At 38.3% G+C, this 16,519-nt stretch overlaps 1 protein-coding gene across 1 annotated transcript in view; it reads right to left on the reverse strand.

Annotated features, from left to right (window-relative positions):
• Positions 1-8,931, reverse strand: part of ZMAT1 (zinc finger matrin-type 1) — a 33,362-nt gene extending 24,431 nt beyond the window's left edge. The window contains exon 1 of the mRNA XM_080909709.1: positions 8,853-8,931. Within this exon, the coding sequence (XP_080765835.1) occupies positions 8,853-8,916 (64 nt within the window). The 5' untranslated portion in view covers positions 8,917-8,931. The remainder of the gene's footprint in view (positions 1-8,852) is intronic.
• Between the last annotated feature and the right edge of the window lie 7,588 nt (positions 8,932-16,519).

The following is a 16,519-nucleotide window of genomic DNA, read 5'->3' on the forward strand; positions in this document are numbered from 1 at the left end:
CAATTCAAATGTAATTGAATCTCAAATTTTCAGGAACACATTCTCATGCATCATTATTCTTACTCAGGGTTTCACGGTTAAGGATGGGGCTCATCTGGCAGTGCATAATATCTTGGCTCAATCCCAAGCACTGCATAAACCAGGAATGGAGGTAGATACCTAGAATCCTAGCACTTAGAAGTGGAAAGATATTAAGAAATAGCATCAAACCCATACCTAGAATTTCTGATTTAGTAGTTCTTGGGTGGGGCTCAAGCTACAAATTGCTCACAAATTCTTTAATACCACTGATGGTACAGGGCTGGCACAAGAACAATATTGGAATACTTCTTAGACCTTCCAGTGGATCTACTTTGATTTCCCACAACACAGTAAGTATAAATCCCCCTTTGTCCAGTATAAAATTCCTTCAATATTTACAATTATGTTTTTCTTTCCCCTTCTCTCTACTTCTTTTGTGAATTAATTGCAGTTCTTTCATATGGTATGTAGCTCAACCACTAATCTCCTTAACGATATCATAGTGACCAGTAAAAGGGACCATCTTTTGCTGCTGTTTTTATGTTTTGAGACCCGTTATTTTGTTATATCTCTTATGCTATGCTGTTATGTTATGTTTGGGTGTCTCCTTATGTTACTCAGGCTGGCCTTGGCCTTATATTCTCAGCTTCTAAGTGCTGCTATTACATGAGAGAACACTGCACTCTGATCCATCTTCTTTTTTAATTCTGAAAAACATAAAATTTAGCATTGCAACCATTTTACATATATGGTTCAACCATGTAGTGTTATGCATACTTAATCCCTTATTTTGAATACATCTCTCCTTCTGTTAACGTAGCCCAAGAAAATGTCACACCATACTGCTGACTCACACTTCAGCTGATTTCTGACAAACACATGGTTTTATTCCACCTGGAGCTAACTAAACTGTACTTCTCAAAAACACAATTATATGGATAAAAATGTTTCTAGACTCCAAAACAGATCCAATACAGATTTATATTCCATTTACATTTACCTTGCTATATTCAACCAATCACTTGAGCTTTTTAAGATCTTTTTGGGCAGGTGAGATGGTGCACTGGTAATGGTGCTTGCGTCCAGGTCTGAAGATTCCCAGAGAACCCATATGGTAGAAGGACAGAACTTATTTCTATTGGTTGTTCTCTGACTACCATGTTCATGTTGTGGCATATGTCAACATGAACCATCTCCCACAAATTAAAAGCAATGTTATTAAGTCTTAAATTTACTATCAGGAGGATTGTGGAAGTCGGAGTTCTACTGAGAACAAATTTATTGTTTCTCAGGAACCATTCTATGTGACACAGTTTCCTCTCAAGCTGCATGTCCCCTACATTTATCATGAATGTGAATATACCTATTCAAAAGTGAAGCTTGGAGAGGCAAGTTAGTGGCCTTCTCAAAGTCACATATCCATTATGGTTTAGAGCCAGGATTCAAATTTAATTCTTTCCAAGAGTCCCCTGAGAGCTAGTTCTTAAAAAGGTTGCAGGGAGATTGCAACCCCACAGGAATAACAGTATCAACTAACCAGACACTTCAGACCTCCCAGGGACTAAACCACCAATCAAAGAGTACACATGAATAGGTCCATGGCTCCAGGTACATATGTAGAGAGGATGGCCTTATCTGACATCAATGGGAGGAAAGGCCCTTGGTCCTGTGGAGGCTTGATGCCCCAGTGTAGGGGGATGCCAGGGTGGGGAGGCAGGAGGGAATAGCTGGGTGGAGAAGCAGGAGGGGGATGAGATAGGGGGGTTCCAGAAGAGAGACTGGAAAGGGGAACATTTGAAATGTGAATAAATAAAATAATCAACTAAAAAAGGTTGAAGTGTTGAATGACAGACTTCTTTAGGCTGGGCATTTGTAAGAAACAAGTCTGTCTTGGAAGAGAAGCCATTTTGGTTGAGACTATTGGCATCTGATAGCTTCTGGGAAAGGGAGAGTCAATTTGCTTGATGTAACCCAAGTGACTAGAATTGCCTAGTAGAAAAGACTTCCTTTCAAAGAAATAGCTCCCAGAGAACTCTTGAGCCTGTAAACTAGAGTTTGTCAAAGAACTAGGATTTAGGAACTGAGGCATAGCTGAAGAAATCTGAGGGGTGCACGTCTTCCTTTCTTTCCCTTTTTTATACTCTTCTCATTTTCTTCTTCCTTATTAATATAAAAAAATAAACATTGTATTGGTTGGTGCGTAAATATGAGTTTAAAAAGCTACCTAATTTCAAAAGAAATGAGTTGTAAAAGGCATCAGATCAGGGCTGGAGATGGTTAAATATGAGCTTAAAAAGCTACCTAATTTCAAAAGAAATGAGTTGTAAAAGGCATCAGATCAGGGCTGGAGATGGTTAAGAGCACTGCCTGCTCTTCCAGAGGTCCTGAGTTCAAGTCCTAGTATCCAGATGGTGATTGATGACCATCTATAAAGGGATCTGATGCCTTCTAGCATGTAGCAGAGCACTCATACTTAAAAAAACAAAAATTTAAAAAGCAATACAAACAAAAAAAAGAGCATCAGACTAAGAGAAATACTGAAAGTTTCATTCTGCTACTAGTTACAAAGGCTAACCTTTCAGATTTCCATTTCTAAAGTTTATTTTGTACTTTACTTGACAAACTTTTGTTTTGATGGCTTGATGTCAGTGATCCTCTCTTGCACAGTTAGGATGATTATTTGAAATGAAACAGTAGTTTTGTGACAAATTATGAAAGGTATCCAATAAGAGAGTTCATTAAATGTAATGTATTTATGCTTAAGTATGGCTTCAGTCTTTGGTGGGAGAACGGATCAATACTATTTTTCTATTAATGAAAATGTCTTAGTGGGGTCTGGTGGCTCATGCGTTTAATCCCAGCCCTGAGGAAGCAGGCAAATCTCTTTGAGTTTGAGGTTAACCTGATCTACAGAGGGGGTTCTAGGGCACCTAGAGAAGCATAGTGAGACCCCACCTTGAAAAGATGTTTTAAAATTTTATTTTCTTCTTACATGGAAGATTTATGTAATTTGAGAAAATATAACTTTCATAATAATTTGCAATGAGGTTGGGGACTTTGATCTGTAGTCCTAGGTAACAGGAAAAAATAAAAATGCGGTGTTAGTAAAAAGACATAACCTTAAAGAAATCATTTAACTATTCTAAACTATTTTCCATCAAACAATATAGAAATATAATGTACAATTTGTAAGTCCCAGGATCTGACAAATACAAAAGACGTTTATTTTAAAATCTTCGACACATGTTATATGCTCAATAAAAGTATGATTATGTTCTCATCTAGAAGCTTTGAAATTTTTATTTACTAGTAGATATAATTACCCTAGTTCAGTTCAGTGTTATTTAAGAGATCATCTATTCCATAGTTTTCAACCTTGAGACTATAGTCACTTTGGGTCACAGAACATTGTAGAAAGGTTATCCTACGAACTGAAAGTATTTGGCAGTATCTCTGGCTTCTGACCAGTAATCTAAGAGTAGCATTTTCTAGTATAAAAACCAAGTATGTCTGGAAACATTGCCAAATGTGCTTTGCAGGGTAAAAGTACCTATAGTTTAGAACCAATCCAATTTATGACTTTATTTCATAAAAGAAACAGATAGAGATTATAGAAGAAATAAAGGATTGTAGGGACCTAAAATTTTAAACTTAATATTGTAAGTTTATGTGGATGTAATTAAAAAATAATTACAGCACCCTAGGAAAAGACAATAGTAATAAAGAAATGATCTTAGGTGATTTATAATTATGAATATTAGTACTGAAAATATTCTATCCTCAGGATTAAATGAAATTCCCCATACTGACTCAAATATTCACTCAGTTTACATCATGTTTTAATGAAATAAAAATTCACTCTACAAAATTTTATTTTTTTCTGTTGGATTATGCCTTTTGAAAACATCTGAGCTGCCATGTTAGAGTAAAATAACTACCTTCTGGATCAAAAACACAATGCAACTGTATGTTAAATCTAAATGGTTATATTTGAAACTTTCTCCACATATTAAATACCAGAAAATGTAAGATGAAATATATTTTGTAACAAAAAGTTAACACTTACAGCAGAAGTCAGAAAAGAATAATGGTTTTGCTCCAATTTCACTTATGGAATAATAAACCATAGAGTATTTCTGAAGAAAGGAAATGGAAGGTTATCATATTTCTTCAGTTCTGGGAATAAGAATGTTCTTTGGTTAGTCTGATAAATTTAAACTTAGGCAAAGTAAGTGATTCTAGATATAATTGGCTATATATAATAAAATAAACCTTGTATTTCTCAAACAATAATTTGATTTTGCTGTACAAAATATCAATATTTTATCCTTAGGATAACCCAGATGTTTATAAAATTACTTAATAATAGCTATTTTAATGCTTTGCTGATTTGTGAGTTTCAGTCTAAATAATCTCAATGTAAAGAAATACAGCATTATAAAGAGTGTATGTATTCTACTTTGATAGTGACAAAGTAGAGGAAAATCCCCAAAGAGTGAACTGTAGTACTATACACACAAATCTCATTGCTATTCACAGAAAATCTGTGAAATATTAATTTTGCCTTTACAGAGAACATACATGCTATATCTTCTGTGAATAAACTTTTAATCTTCCTCAAACATTCATTAAATAGGATTTTTGGCAAGAGTTGACTTTTGTATTCCTTTAATAGCATTGTAATCATAGGAACAAAATCAGCAGAGGATAGTTCTGGTGTAGAAGAAAATCTCACTCAGGACAGGTCCAATTTGTCAAATGTAGAAGCCAGCATTTTAATTCTGTTTACTAATTATTTTGACAGATACCAATATTAGACTCACAATATAATGTGCTTTGGTGTGTCTACAGTACTAAGATTCCACAGAAGTAGATACATCAAAAGCAGGGAATGGTACTGATAGTTCAGGAGTCTGACCAGTTATATTTAAAACTACTTTTCTCACTTTTAAATTTGTGTTGCAATTTTACTATAAATACTACCGAGCTTTTGACCCCTTTTTATCAGGCATCTGTGTGTACACTGGACACTGGTGTGTAAGGCCCTGCATATGGAGGCCACGTGAGCACCTTTGGTGTCTTCCTTTGAGACGTGGACTTTCACTGACCTGGAGCTCACCAATTAAGATAGACTGACTGGCTAGTGAGCCTGGGTTGTCCTCCTGCACCATCCTCTCCAATGCTGGGATCACAAGTGTGCACCACCATAGATGGTTTTATGTGAGTTCTGACAGATAAAACTCAGATCCTTATGCGTTTGAAGCAAACACCAAATTATCTATGTCCACAGACCATTATTGAGTTATCTGCATAGCTGTTTGAGACTTATTTTCATTATTTTATTTGTATTTGTATGTATGTACATAAATGTATGCCATGTGAATGCATTAGTAGGTACCAGATCCTCTGGAATTAGAGCTACAGACAATAATAAGCCTCCTTTCTGAGTGTTAGGAACTGAACTTAAGTCCTCTGAAAAATAGTAAGTGCCCTTAACCATTGTGTCATCTGCCTAAGCCCATTACATGTATTTCTAATTCATCTATAGGTTCTCAGCACTAGCCAGTATGGTTCACATACACACACACACACACTGGCATGCAGTGATTACTTAGTAAATGAAGGAAAGACCATTAACTAGGTTTTCTGTTGGAGGATTTAGTGACATATGACCCAAAGTTTTACTGAACAATAGGGAGACAAAGGAAGGTATTTTGTAATTGCTACGAGAAAGGTAATTGTCATGGGAATCATTTAACAACCAAATTGAAATCTACAATGTTTTCCAATCTAAAATACAAACTCAGAACTTTTTAAAGGGAAAAACAAATATGCAAGGAAAGTTAACTACAAATACATGTAGCATCACTACTGGATCAGAATTCATTTTGTCGTAAATAGTTTTGAAAAACTTTCCTTAATGAAATATAGTGTCCTAAAAAGTCACTTAACCCCCCTTATCCATGAATCTTTGTGTGTTTGTCTTTTTGAATATCACTTGGCATTTCTTGCTTAAGTTTGTTAAATCCCAGTAGAATTTCTTGAAAATTTTTAACATTCTCATATGACATTTTTTATGTCTACTGCCATTTGCTTGTCTTTGTGAATGTTGGCTACAAATTGTAAATGGGCCAGCAAATGCTTTTACAAACCACTTTTAATGATTTTATCAGGAGTGACCCTGACAATACTCTGACATATTTCAGAGCCATATCTTAATTATAATTTAGAAAATTAAAAATATAACAGTACACAACTAAGCAAGGCTTTTTCCTTGTCTTTTGTACATTATAGCTAGAAAAATAGTGTTTTATAGATATCTAAACAAAATTCTGAGGCCTAATAGTGTTTTGAATATTACAATGTGTTAAACATCTACTATTTTTAAATGAAAATGTAAGGGTTTTTTTGTTTGGACTTTAGAGCTAATGAAGAATACTTAACTAAAATGAAAGAACACGAAACCTGAAATTAGTTACATCTCTTTTTTCATATCCTAGTAAAATTTCTCAACAGTATTTCAACACAGATTTCACTACTCAATGAGTGTCAAGTGGTAACTACCATCAAGGTTTCTTGTGATTTATGAATTATTAATTTTGTATACAGCCAAATCCCACCAAAAGAAATAACAATGGAAACTCCAAAATCACCAATCATATTTTCATATTTCAGAAATTAATCTCAGAGTTTGTCTTCTCCAAGTCCCTTACTTCAGACATGGAAGCCCAAATCAAGCAAATTTGGGACCGATTTAGGATCACAAAGTCAAGCAGTTTTATGAACATCATAATTTACTGTGCCAGACTCCAGATATTGTTTTGACTTTATTAAATTATGTTTTCTTTCTTCATTTTTGTGGGAGTACACATGGGCCACTGTGTGTGTGTGTGTGTGTAGGTCAGAGGACAACTTGCAGGACTTCGTTCTCTCCTTTCACCATGTGGGTTTCTGGAAATAAACTTAGGCTCTGAAGCTTGGCACAGGCTCCTTTTCCTGCTGTGCAGTCATGTAGGCCCCTGGAATTCCCTCTTATAATGCTTTTATTATTTATATATAGTCAAAGACACTGTAACCAAAGCAGTTACACAGTGAGGCTAAAAGGCATTTTTTTTTTAAATGAAACAGTTTCTAAACCTTACTATGAACTGTGTCATCGGAGCCAAAACTGTTCGATGCCTACAAAACCACTCTAAACTATTTGCTGGCTATGGACAAAGTTTGTCATACAAGTTAATGCTCAGAGTGGTGGCACAAACCCGTAGTCCCAGCATTCAGGAAGTGGAGACTGGAGGATTAATTCACTGCTAGATCTAGGCAAGTAGGACAATGTTTCAAAATGAAACAGAAAAGGGGGGGAAACAGCCACAAAGACCCCTTGAAAATATAAAAGCCCAGGAGTTTTCAATCAATGGTATAATTCATGGCTGATTGAAGACAGTACTCTTTCAAAAATTGTCTTCAGTTAGACTGTTAATAAAGCATGATCACATCACAGTGGATTCCCAATTTTCATATTTAGTAGATGGCATTAATGTGCCCATTGAAAATATTATGGGGGATTTAAAAAATGTTTTGCCATTCCACCAAAGTGAAAGATGTGAAATACTATGGAGTTGTACACAAGGGTATATAATTTATAAATCGGAAATTATTTTATGAGGTTAATTTTAATGAGTGTCTTTATCCAAGAAAAAGGAACCTAAACTATTTCCTCTGTTCTTATATTCACAATCTTTCACTTCGGATGAACATGAGCAAGATAAGGTAATCCAGAAAATATTTTACAGCAATTATTAAATCTGAGCACTTTTGCAGCAGAATCAGTCTTAACCACTAAAGAACATCTCCAAAACTGCTTTAAAACACATTGTAATGGCAAATGTCACAGTCTAATAGTAGGCTGCTTACAGATCCATAATAGCTGTGCAAAAGGTCGCTTATATTCAAACAGTCAAGAGATAGCTCTCCATGTTTGGCAGAGTAAGTGTTGGCAGGTACAACAGCACTTACTTGAACCCAAAGAAATGTTAAAGATGGGCCCTTAAAGCCCTGTTTTACTAGGCCATAACCTCAAATACCAAAGAAAATTTTCCAAATGATTTCTGAAATCTGTGCTTCTGCCAAACACTCTTTCTCTCCAGTACAGGCCTCATTGCTCAAGAGGAACCTATGACCCTAGTATCCAACAAATTCTGCTTGAAAGCTCAAGTACACATTACTAACCTGCCCAAATTGCTAACTCGCTCTGTAAATATCACACTGCTTCACTGAGTTTCTACACTGCAATCCCTTGAATCTCAGCAGGGTAGGTGGGGTGGGGGTTCCTGTTAAATTTCTAATAGTCCATTTCTGAAAGTCCCTCTTTGCTCTCGCTTTCCTTTCCCTGGCCTTAGAGATCCACAGAACTTCTGCTCTGCCTCCTCTTCCCAAATCGCACCTCAGCATCCTACTTCACACTCAAGCATCTAGCTAAGACAAAAATGTTTATTTTTTTTTCCCTTCAAACTCCTGCCTGTAAGAGTATCTGCCATTCCTTTGCTTGGGGGCCTTTGGGGGGGGAGGGGGAAGTTAGGGATGCCCTTCTCAGCTTCAGTCCTGACACTCTAGCGCCTAATAAGGGAGGGGGTGGGGTGGGGTAGGGTGGGGTGGGACGGGACCGAGCCCAGCGGAGCGGGGCGGGACGGGGCGGGGCGAGCTTGGCCTTTACTGCGCCACAGCAGGTGGGGGGTGGGGCGGTGTCCAACCGCGCCCAGCCCGGATTTCAGGCCGGCTGCAGACTGGCGGCGATGGCGAACAGGCCGCCTTCGCGTCCCGGGACGGGAACTCACCTTCTCTGAGGCAAGGGCAGGTGTCTACTTTAAAACTACTGTCCCCCCTCCCCGCCGCCGCCATAGTGGAGCCGCCAAAGCTGCCGCCGCCTTCTCCACAGCACCGGCAAGTGAGCAGGCAGGGGTGGAGGTGGCAGAGGAGGGAGGCACCAGCAAGGCCGCCGCCGCTGCCGCCGCGTAGGCGGCGGCGGAGGCGACAGATTAGGGAGCTTCCCGAGGGGAAGACCTCGCCAGCTGAGCTACAGCTTTCGGCGACGCCACCGCCGCCGCCGCCGTCGCAGCCTGGCGCGCACAATTGCACTGGCGTCTGGATTCCGTTAGGCTTTTTTTAAGCACCGCCTCCCCGCAGACTCCGCCTCCCGTCCCTCGCTTCCTCTTTTGCAACTAGAGCCTCGCTCTGGTTACGGCGTCGGCCAATAGGAGAGCGGGACAGCCGCTGGCCGCCTCTCCCTTCCCCCGTGGCTCTGCAGCACGGACCTCCCTCCAGAGAGGAAGAAAAGATGGCCAAGGGCGAAGGGCAAAAAGCGCGGGATGTAAAAGCAAATCTCCTTATACGGCGGAGACTGACGCACTAATCTAACAGCATTTTTTTTTTCTTTTTTTCATGGCAGGCTATCTCTTGATCCCACCTCTAAAATCTGTCTTTTTAAAAGACATTTTTTTTTGCATCTTTCGAAATAAGCAGGATCTGGTCCTTCAGTCTTCATGGCCCCCTAAACAAGAGCTTCGCCATCTAAATTACCGTAAATCTGGTGCTCACTGGAAAAACTGAACCATTACTCAGCATTTAATTCTCATTACTTTTACCCAGCCCCCTTAGAACTCCAATATTTTATGTTAATTTCCCTGCCTTTAAAGCATACTAATTGTCACATAGATTTATGCTTAAATACTGTTATTTTTGTTATAATTCAAAGGATTGACATTTAAAACCAGATATTTCAAAACAATATTTTTGCTTTGAAATTTTATATAATTATGTACTTATTGGAAATAATCTAATTGGCTTGTCTGTTGTGAAGCATTATTTGTATTTTTGAATTGTCCAATATTTCAGTTTGTTGATCTCAAGCATTAAATTTTAAGAATTTTGCAAAATGATCTCATATGCCAATGCACATTATTTAAAAGTAAATGTGATTATAATTAATTTTATAAAGAAAAAAGTTTAAATATAGATCAAGTAACTAAACTTTTTTTAAACACACAATTTGTTTCAGGTTCAAATAATGCTTATTATGATACCTAAATTAAATTTGAAAGAGGCCAAGCTGTTATCCTGTAAGAAGATTTGTTTTTTAATTTAAAAGTATTTATTTTTCCGTGCAAGTGTGTGTGCTGTAGTGTATGTAAGTATACTGTAGTTCATGCAGGAGCTCAAGGAGATCAGAAGAGGTGTCAGAATCCCTAGAACTGAAGCAGACTGTTGCGAACTGCCATATGGGTGCTAGGGATGAAACCCAAGTCCTTTGCAAGAGCAGTTAAGTGCTCTTAACAGCTGAGCCATCTCTTCAGACCTCAAAAATGAAACCCAAAGGAAACAATTATATTCTTGGTAATGACTCTTTCTGTAAGCATGTTTTTGTATGTTATGTAAAGTTTACCCTGGTGTTCTTCAAATGCTGATTTCTGCGGCCCGATATCTTGTTTCAATCTCTTTTAAAGCCAAGGTAATGGTGGTGCATACCCTTAATGCCAGCACTCAGAAGGCAGAGGCAGGTGGATCTCTGTGAGTTCAAGGCCAGCTTGGCCTACAGAGTGAGCTCCAGGACAGCCAGGGCTGTTCTGCAGAGGAAACCCTGTCTCAGAAAACAAACACACAAAAATCTGTTTTAAAAGGAAACACATACCCAGTATTGTAAATCTTCCTAAGGACCCATAGCTGGGGAGTTCACAGGCCCCAGGGGGTGAACCTGCTACTATTTTGCTAAATAGATGGAATAGCAAACTGCCCTCTAAATTCCTGTCACTAACCCCACAGTTTAGTGCAGCTCTCTGACATGAAAGACATTTCTTTGTGCAGTAAATAACTGGATATTAATGAAGACACTCTCAAGTAGCCAAAAAGTGCAGAAGTGTCTGTGGAATGCTCAGCCATATATGAGACATCTGTATCACATTTTCTCCTGGCCAGGCTTAGGAACCATGGAGTAAGAGGGGCTAGAAGGATTGCATACAACAGGGCCATTGCATACATGAACTCAACAGCCCTCACAGGATCTGTACAAAATCAAGAAAATGATATTCCGGCACTGACTAGTGGCTTTAAAGAGCCCCAATCCCAGCTGAGTAATTATTTATAAGTTGAAAGCTTCAGGAGAAAGGAGGGTCAATTTTCTTTAAGGCTGTGGTAGGTTCATTATACTGCAGCAGATGGTCCCACAACCGTGAATGCATGAGGAGCACAAATTAGAATCATTGGGTTGTTTTAAAATAAACAAAAGGAGGACATGAGGTAGGAAGAGAGTAGGAAGAAGGTAACACATCTGGAAGAACTTAGGGGAGAAATAAGAGGCAAATATGATGAATATGAAATTCTCTAGAATTAAAAAATTCTGTATTTTAAAACTCATAAGGCCTTTTGATAATACTAAAGTTGGCCTGCAATTTTAAAATGTCTTGGCCAAAGTAACTAAGAATATAATGTAATCATCTTCACATTGTGAATGAATAATATTCTTTAGTTTGCTTACAAAATTCACCAAAATTTGGAACTCTCTTTAGATAGAATTCTGGGACTTTGTTCATTTAGTTTACATTTTGCTTGTAAATTCCATCCATGTTGCTACTTGAGGCTGTAGCTATTCACTGAGAATAGTGAACAAACTCCTTCTGTTTCCTTGTTGAAAGGCAAACCAAACGCAGCAGGCATCTTTTGTGTTTGCTCTCCTTTTCAGTCACGTCTTCATTGCTTATTTCAGAGCTCTGGCATCTGCCCCCTATCATGTTTCCTCTTATGTCTACCACTCCAACCTATTTCCGTAGGGCTGTCACTCATCACTAGCTTTCCTTTGCTTGCTTAGACACAGTTAGAGACACAGTTTTATAATAATTACTAATGTTCTCACCCCCCTTCGTTGTCCTTACCTCTTCTCTCTTTTACTAAAGGAGTGAACAATACTAAATCTTACAGATTCCTGTGAAAACCATGCTGTTTCACAGTTTGGCATTTATTCCAATGTTTTGTCATTTATCAAAATAACCCAGGTCCTCCTGTATTAGGAAGTGCCTAGTAAAGTCTACATACCCCTTGAAACTTAGATAATAGTGCATTCCTTACAGGTAACCTATCCTGTTTCTCTTCAGTTAATGCTGCCCTCTTCTACACAACACCTGGTGCTTTTGCAGCAAACTTGGGTTCAGGTTGCAAGACCCACATGGCAGCTTACAACAGTCAATAACTCTAATGCCAGGGGAATAACTCTCTCTGACTTCTGATGGAGCCAGGCACACATTTGGTGCACAGACATGCATGTGAGCAAAACATTCATACACATAAATAAACAAATGCAACTCTGGAGAGATGTCTCAGCCATTAAAGACCACAGTTCACAACTAAAAAGACAAATTAATGTGACTGGATAGAACAGAAATGCTTAATTATATCAACACATGATTCAAGTGTAATAAGTGATAGAAACATGTAAAGTTGTTCAATAACAATTGGAGTAAATCAAATATACATATCAAGATAATACAAATGAAAATGCATAAAATGGCGTGTGTATTTATGCTGTTAAATAATTTACAAAACAATGTATAACCTGAGTGTGATGACTACAAACATTGTGACACTCTGCCTCAAAAGAAAGGAACCAAGAAGAAAGGAAATATTTTTTCTTTTTTTTTTTAAAGGCTGGGATTTCTACATCAAGAAACTGGTATTTGGTGTCTAGCCAGGCAGATATGATGAAAGAGGATTAAAGAATGGCTACTATGTCCTCACAGTTGAAGAACAGAAGATTCTGAGTTCCTTCAGGGCCTTTCATATATTCACATAAAGTATATAAATTTATATAAATTATGTAAACATATAAATAAATATAAGTATATTTATGTATGAATAAATATAAATAATATAATATATATTAAAGTGAGTGTCTGTGTGTGTATGTACGGTATATATGTGTACAGGTGCACATGCATTCTTTTTGTATGCATGTACCTTCAAGCCCTGCTAAGTGTATCGTTCTAATTAATTACCCTTTAAAAGTACCACTTCTTTTTTAAAACCAAAAAAATATTTTATGTGTATATGTGTTTTGCCTGCATACATATCTGTACATCATGTCTGTGGCACCTATGGAAGCCAAAGGAGGACATTGATTGGATACCTGGGAATTGAAATTAAAGATCGTATGTGGGTTCTGAGAATTGAACTCAGGTCCTCTGGAAGAACAGTTTTTCAGTTTTCTGCTGAGCCATCTCTCCAGCCCACAGTGTTACTTGCCAATACCATCACACTGTCAATTAAGTTTCAACACATGACTTTGGGTGGAGGGCAGTTAGACCTAGCACTGACTATAACATGATTCAGAATTGAACAAAAATAAAAAGAACTACAGCTCTACCATTTGAATTACATGCACAAAAATTTATCTAAAAGCAAAAAAAAAAATGTACGGTAAGTTACAGTTAAGAAGAAACTAGAGGAAAATCAATTCTCACCTTTATTCATTTTGAAAAATAATTTTATTACTAATAGATAAAAATGTTGTATTATAGGATGTACCTGGTTAAAAATTGATGTTATAGAAATGAAATTAAGTGTATGTTTATTGACATTGGCAGTCTTGAATATGAATTTAATGAAAATATAGCGGTACATAGAGGTTAAAGAGATAGCTTAACAATTAAGAGCACTGCTCTTCTAGAGATTTAAGTCCCAGAACTTTCATTGTGACTCACAAACGTCTGTAATTCCAGTTCTAGAGGATCTCTTCTTGCCTCTGTACACACACATAATTCAAAGCCATACGTGCAGGCAAAACACTGATTCATATAAAATAGTAAATAATATTCTTACAAAACAAAATAAAGTTAGTGAGCTAGAGTGGTGACTCAGCAGTTAAGAGCACTACCTGCTCTTCCAGAGGACCTGGGTTTTATGCCTAGCACACACATGGCAGCTCACAACCACATGTATCCAGTTCCCAGGGATCTGCCTCCCTCCTCTTGCCTGCACAAGTACAAGGGGCAATGTGATATGCATATGTTCATAGGCAAAATAGTTTTAAAAATTTAGTACTAATGTGCTTTTTATGTATATGGGAGCATATGTGTCACACATGTACAGAGGCCAAAGAACAACTTCAGGTATCCTTCCTCAGGCATATTCACTAATTTTTTAAATTAAAGATATAGTGCCTCACTAGCCAGGAGCCCACTGAGAAGGATACGCTGGTTAAGCAGCAGGCATCCACTAGTCTCTACCTCTTTCCTGCTGAAATTATTGCTGGCTTTTTTTTCTATGTGGATTCTGGGATCAAACTCAGGTTCTCGTGATAATATGGCACTTTGCCAACTTAACTATTTCACCAAAGAGTATCTACTATAGCTGCAACCTAATAATTTGAGAACGTTTTATAAAAATATATCTTCATAAGCGAAATTGGTCTTAAGTTCTCTTTCTCTTTTGGGCTCATTTACACAATGGGATACTGTTCAGCTATTAAAAATGAGGACACCATGAATTTTGCAGGCAGAAGTAGAAAATACTATCCTGAGTGAGCTGACCCAGACCCAAAATGACATACATGGTATGTACTTAGTGATAAATCGATATCAGCCAAAAAGTACAGAATACCCAGGATACAACTCACAGACTGTATGAAGTTTAACAAGGAAGGCCCAAGTGAGGATGTCTCAATCCCACTTAGAAGGGGGAACAAAATAATCATAGGAGGCAGAGGGATAAAAGGGCCATGGGTGGGAGAGGGGAAGAGGGGGGAAGGATCAGGTATGGGGGCAGACAGGGGAGAAGCCAGGAGAATGAGTGGAAATATGCAGCTACAGGGTTGGGGGCAGAGCAGGAGGAACATCTAACAAGTCCCAGAGATCTGGGGTGAGAGGTTCCCAGGACTCAATGGTGATGACATTAGCTGAAATGCCAACAATGGGGAGATGGAACCAAAGAGACCACCTTCAGTAGATAGACAGTGAAGGGATGGGGCCACACGTCCATCTAAAACAACTTTTGACCCAGAATTGTTCCTGGCTAAAGGAAATTCAGACAAAAATGGATCAGAGATAGAAGGAAAGGCCATCCAGTGACCAGCTCAACTTGGGATCCATCCCATGCACAGGCACCAAACGCCAGCACTATTACTGATATTATATTGTGCTTTCATACAGGAACCTAGCATAGCTGTCCTCTTGAGAGGCTCTACCAGCCGCTGTCAGAGACAGATGCAGATACAGCCAACCACTGGACTGAGGTTGAAGACTCCTATGGAACAGTTAGGGGAAGGACTGAAGTAGCTGAAGGGATGGCAACCCCATAGGAATAACAACAGTATCAACTGAGAGACTAAGCCACCAACCAAAGCACTTTCATGGGCTGGTCTGTGGCCCCAGGCACATATGTAGCAGAGGGCTACCTTGTCTGGCCTCAGTCCAAGAGGATGTACCTAATTCTGTAGAGACTTGATGCCCCAGTGAAGGGGCATACTAGGGTGGGGCAGGGGCTGAGGTGGGGATGGGTGTGTGTGTGTGTTAGAGGGGGTGGGTAGATAGAGGAGCACCCTCTCAGAGGCAAAGGGTAGGGGGTGGGTGAAGAATTCTGGGAGGGGGTAACAGGAAGGGTGGCAACATTTGGAATGTAAATAAAATAATAAAACCCCCAAAATATATCTTTATACACCTGATTAGTCTCTTAGTATACATTTTCATATAGTCTCAGTTTTATTTTCTGATTCTCACCCCTAACACACACACACACACACCCACCACATGTCAGATTAGAGAAGAGTATAAAAGATATCTTAACATGTTTAGTATACAAATCTATTCCAATTTTTTAATGTTTATTAACATCAGAAAATTCTACTGGGTAACTAAGTATATGGAATCCTTTCCTTTAACTTACGTGTTCGTGTGCTGAGAATCTGACTGTAGATCAGTGTTCTTTACATTATGTTGCTGTGACAAATGAATACCCTGACAAAAAGCAACTTAGGGAAGGAAGGGCATGTTTGTCTTACAATTCTAGGTTATAGTCCATTAGGGTGTGGAAGACAAGGAAGAAAATTAAAGGAGCACGTCTACTGTCAAGAGAAGGGAAAGAAAAAACATGGGCCCTTGCTTGCCTGCTTTTTAAACTTATTCAGTTCAGTTCCCAACTTAGGAAATGGTGCTGCCCATAGTGAACTGGGTCTACACATATCAAGTAAAAATCAAGATGGTTCCCCAGAAACATGCCCACAGGTAAACCTGATCTACATAATTATTTATTAAGACTCTTCCCAAGTGATCCTAGGTTGTATCAAGTTGACAGTTAAGCATATCCTTAATCTGCAAAGAAAAGAATTGTTTCAATTCTGGGAATATCGGAAAGTGGAAATTATCAAGATGCTACTGTAGCCAAGACAACAAAACATACAGCATTAACGAATACCTATACAGAATTCTGTGCAGAACAAAAGAAATCTGTGCCATCCTTAAAGAGT

The sequence above is a fragment of the Micromys minutus genome, assembly GCF_963924665.1.
Source record: "Micromys minutus genome assembly, chromosome: X".
Lineage (NCBI taxonomy): Eukaryota > Metazoa > Chordata > Mammalia > Rodentia > Muridae > Micromys > Micromys minutus.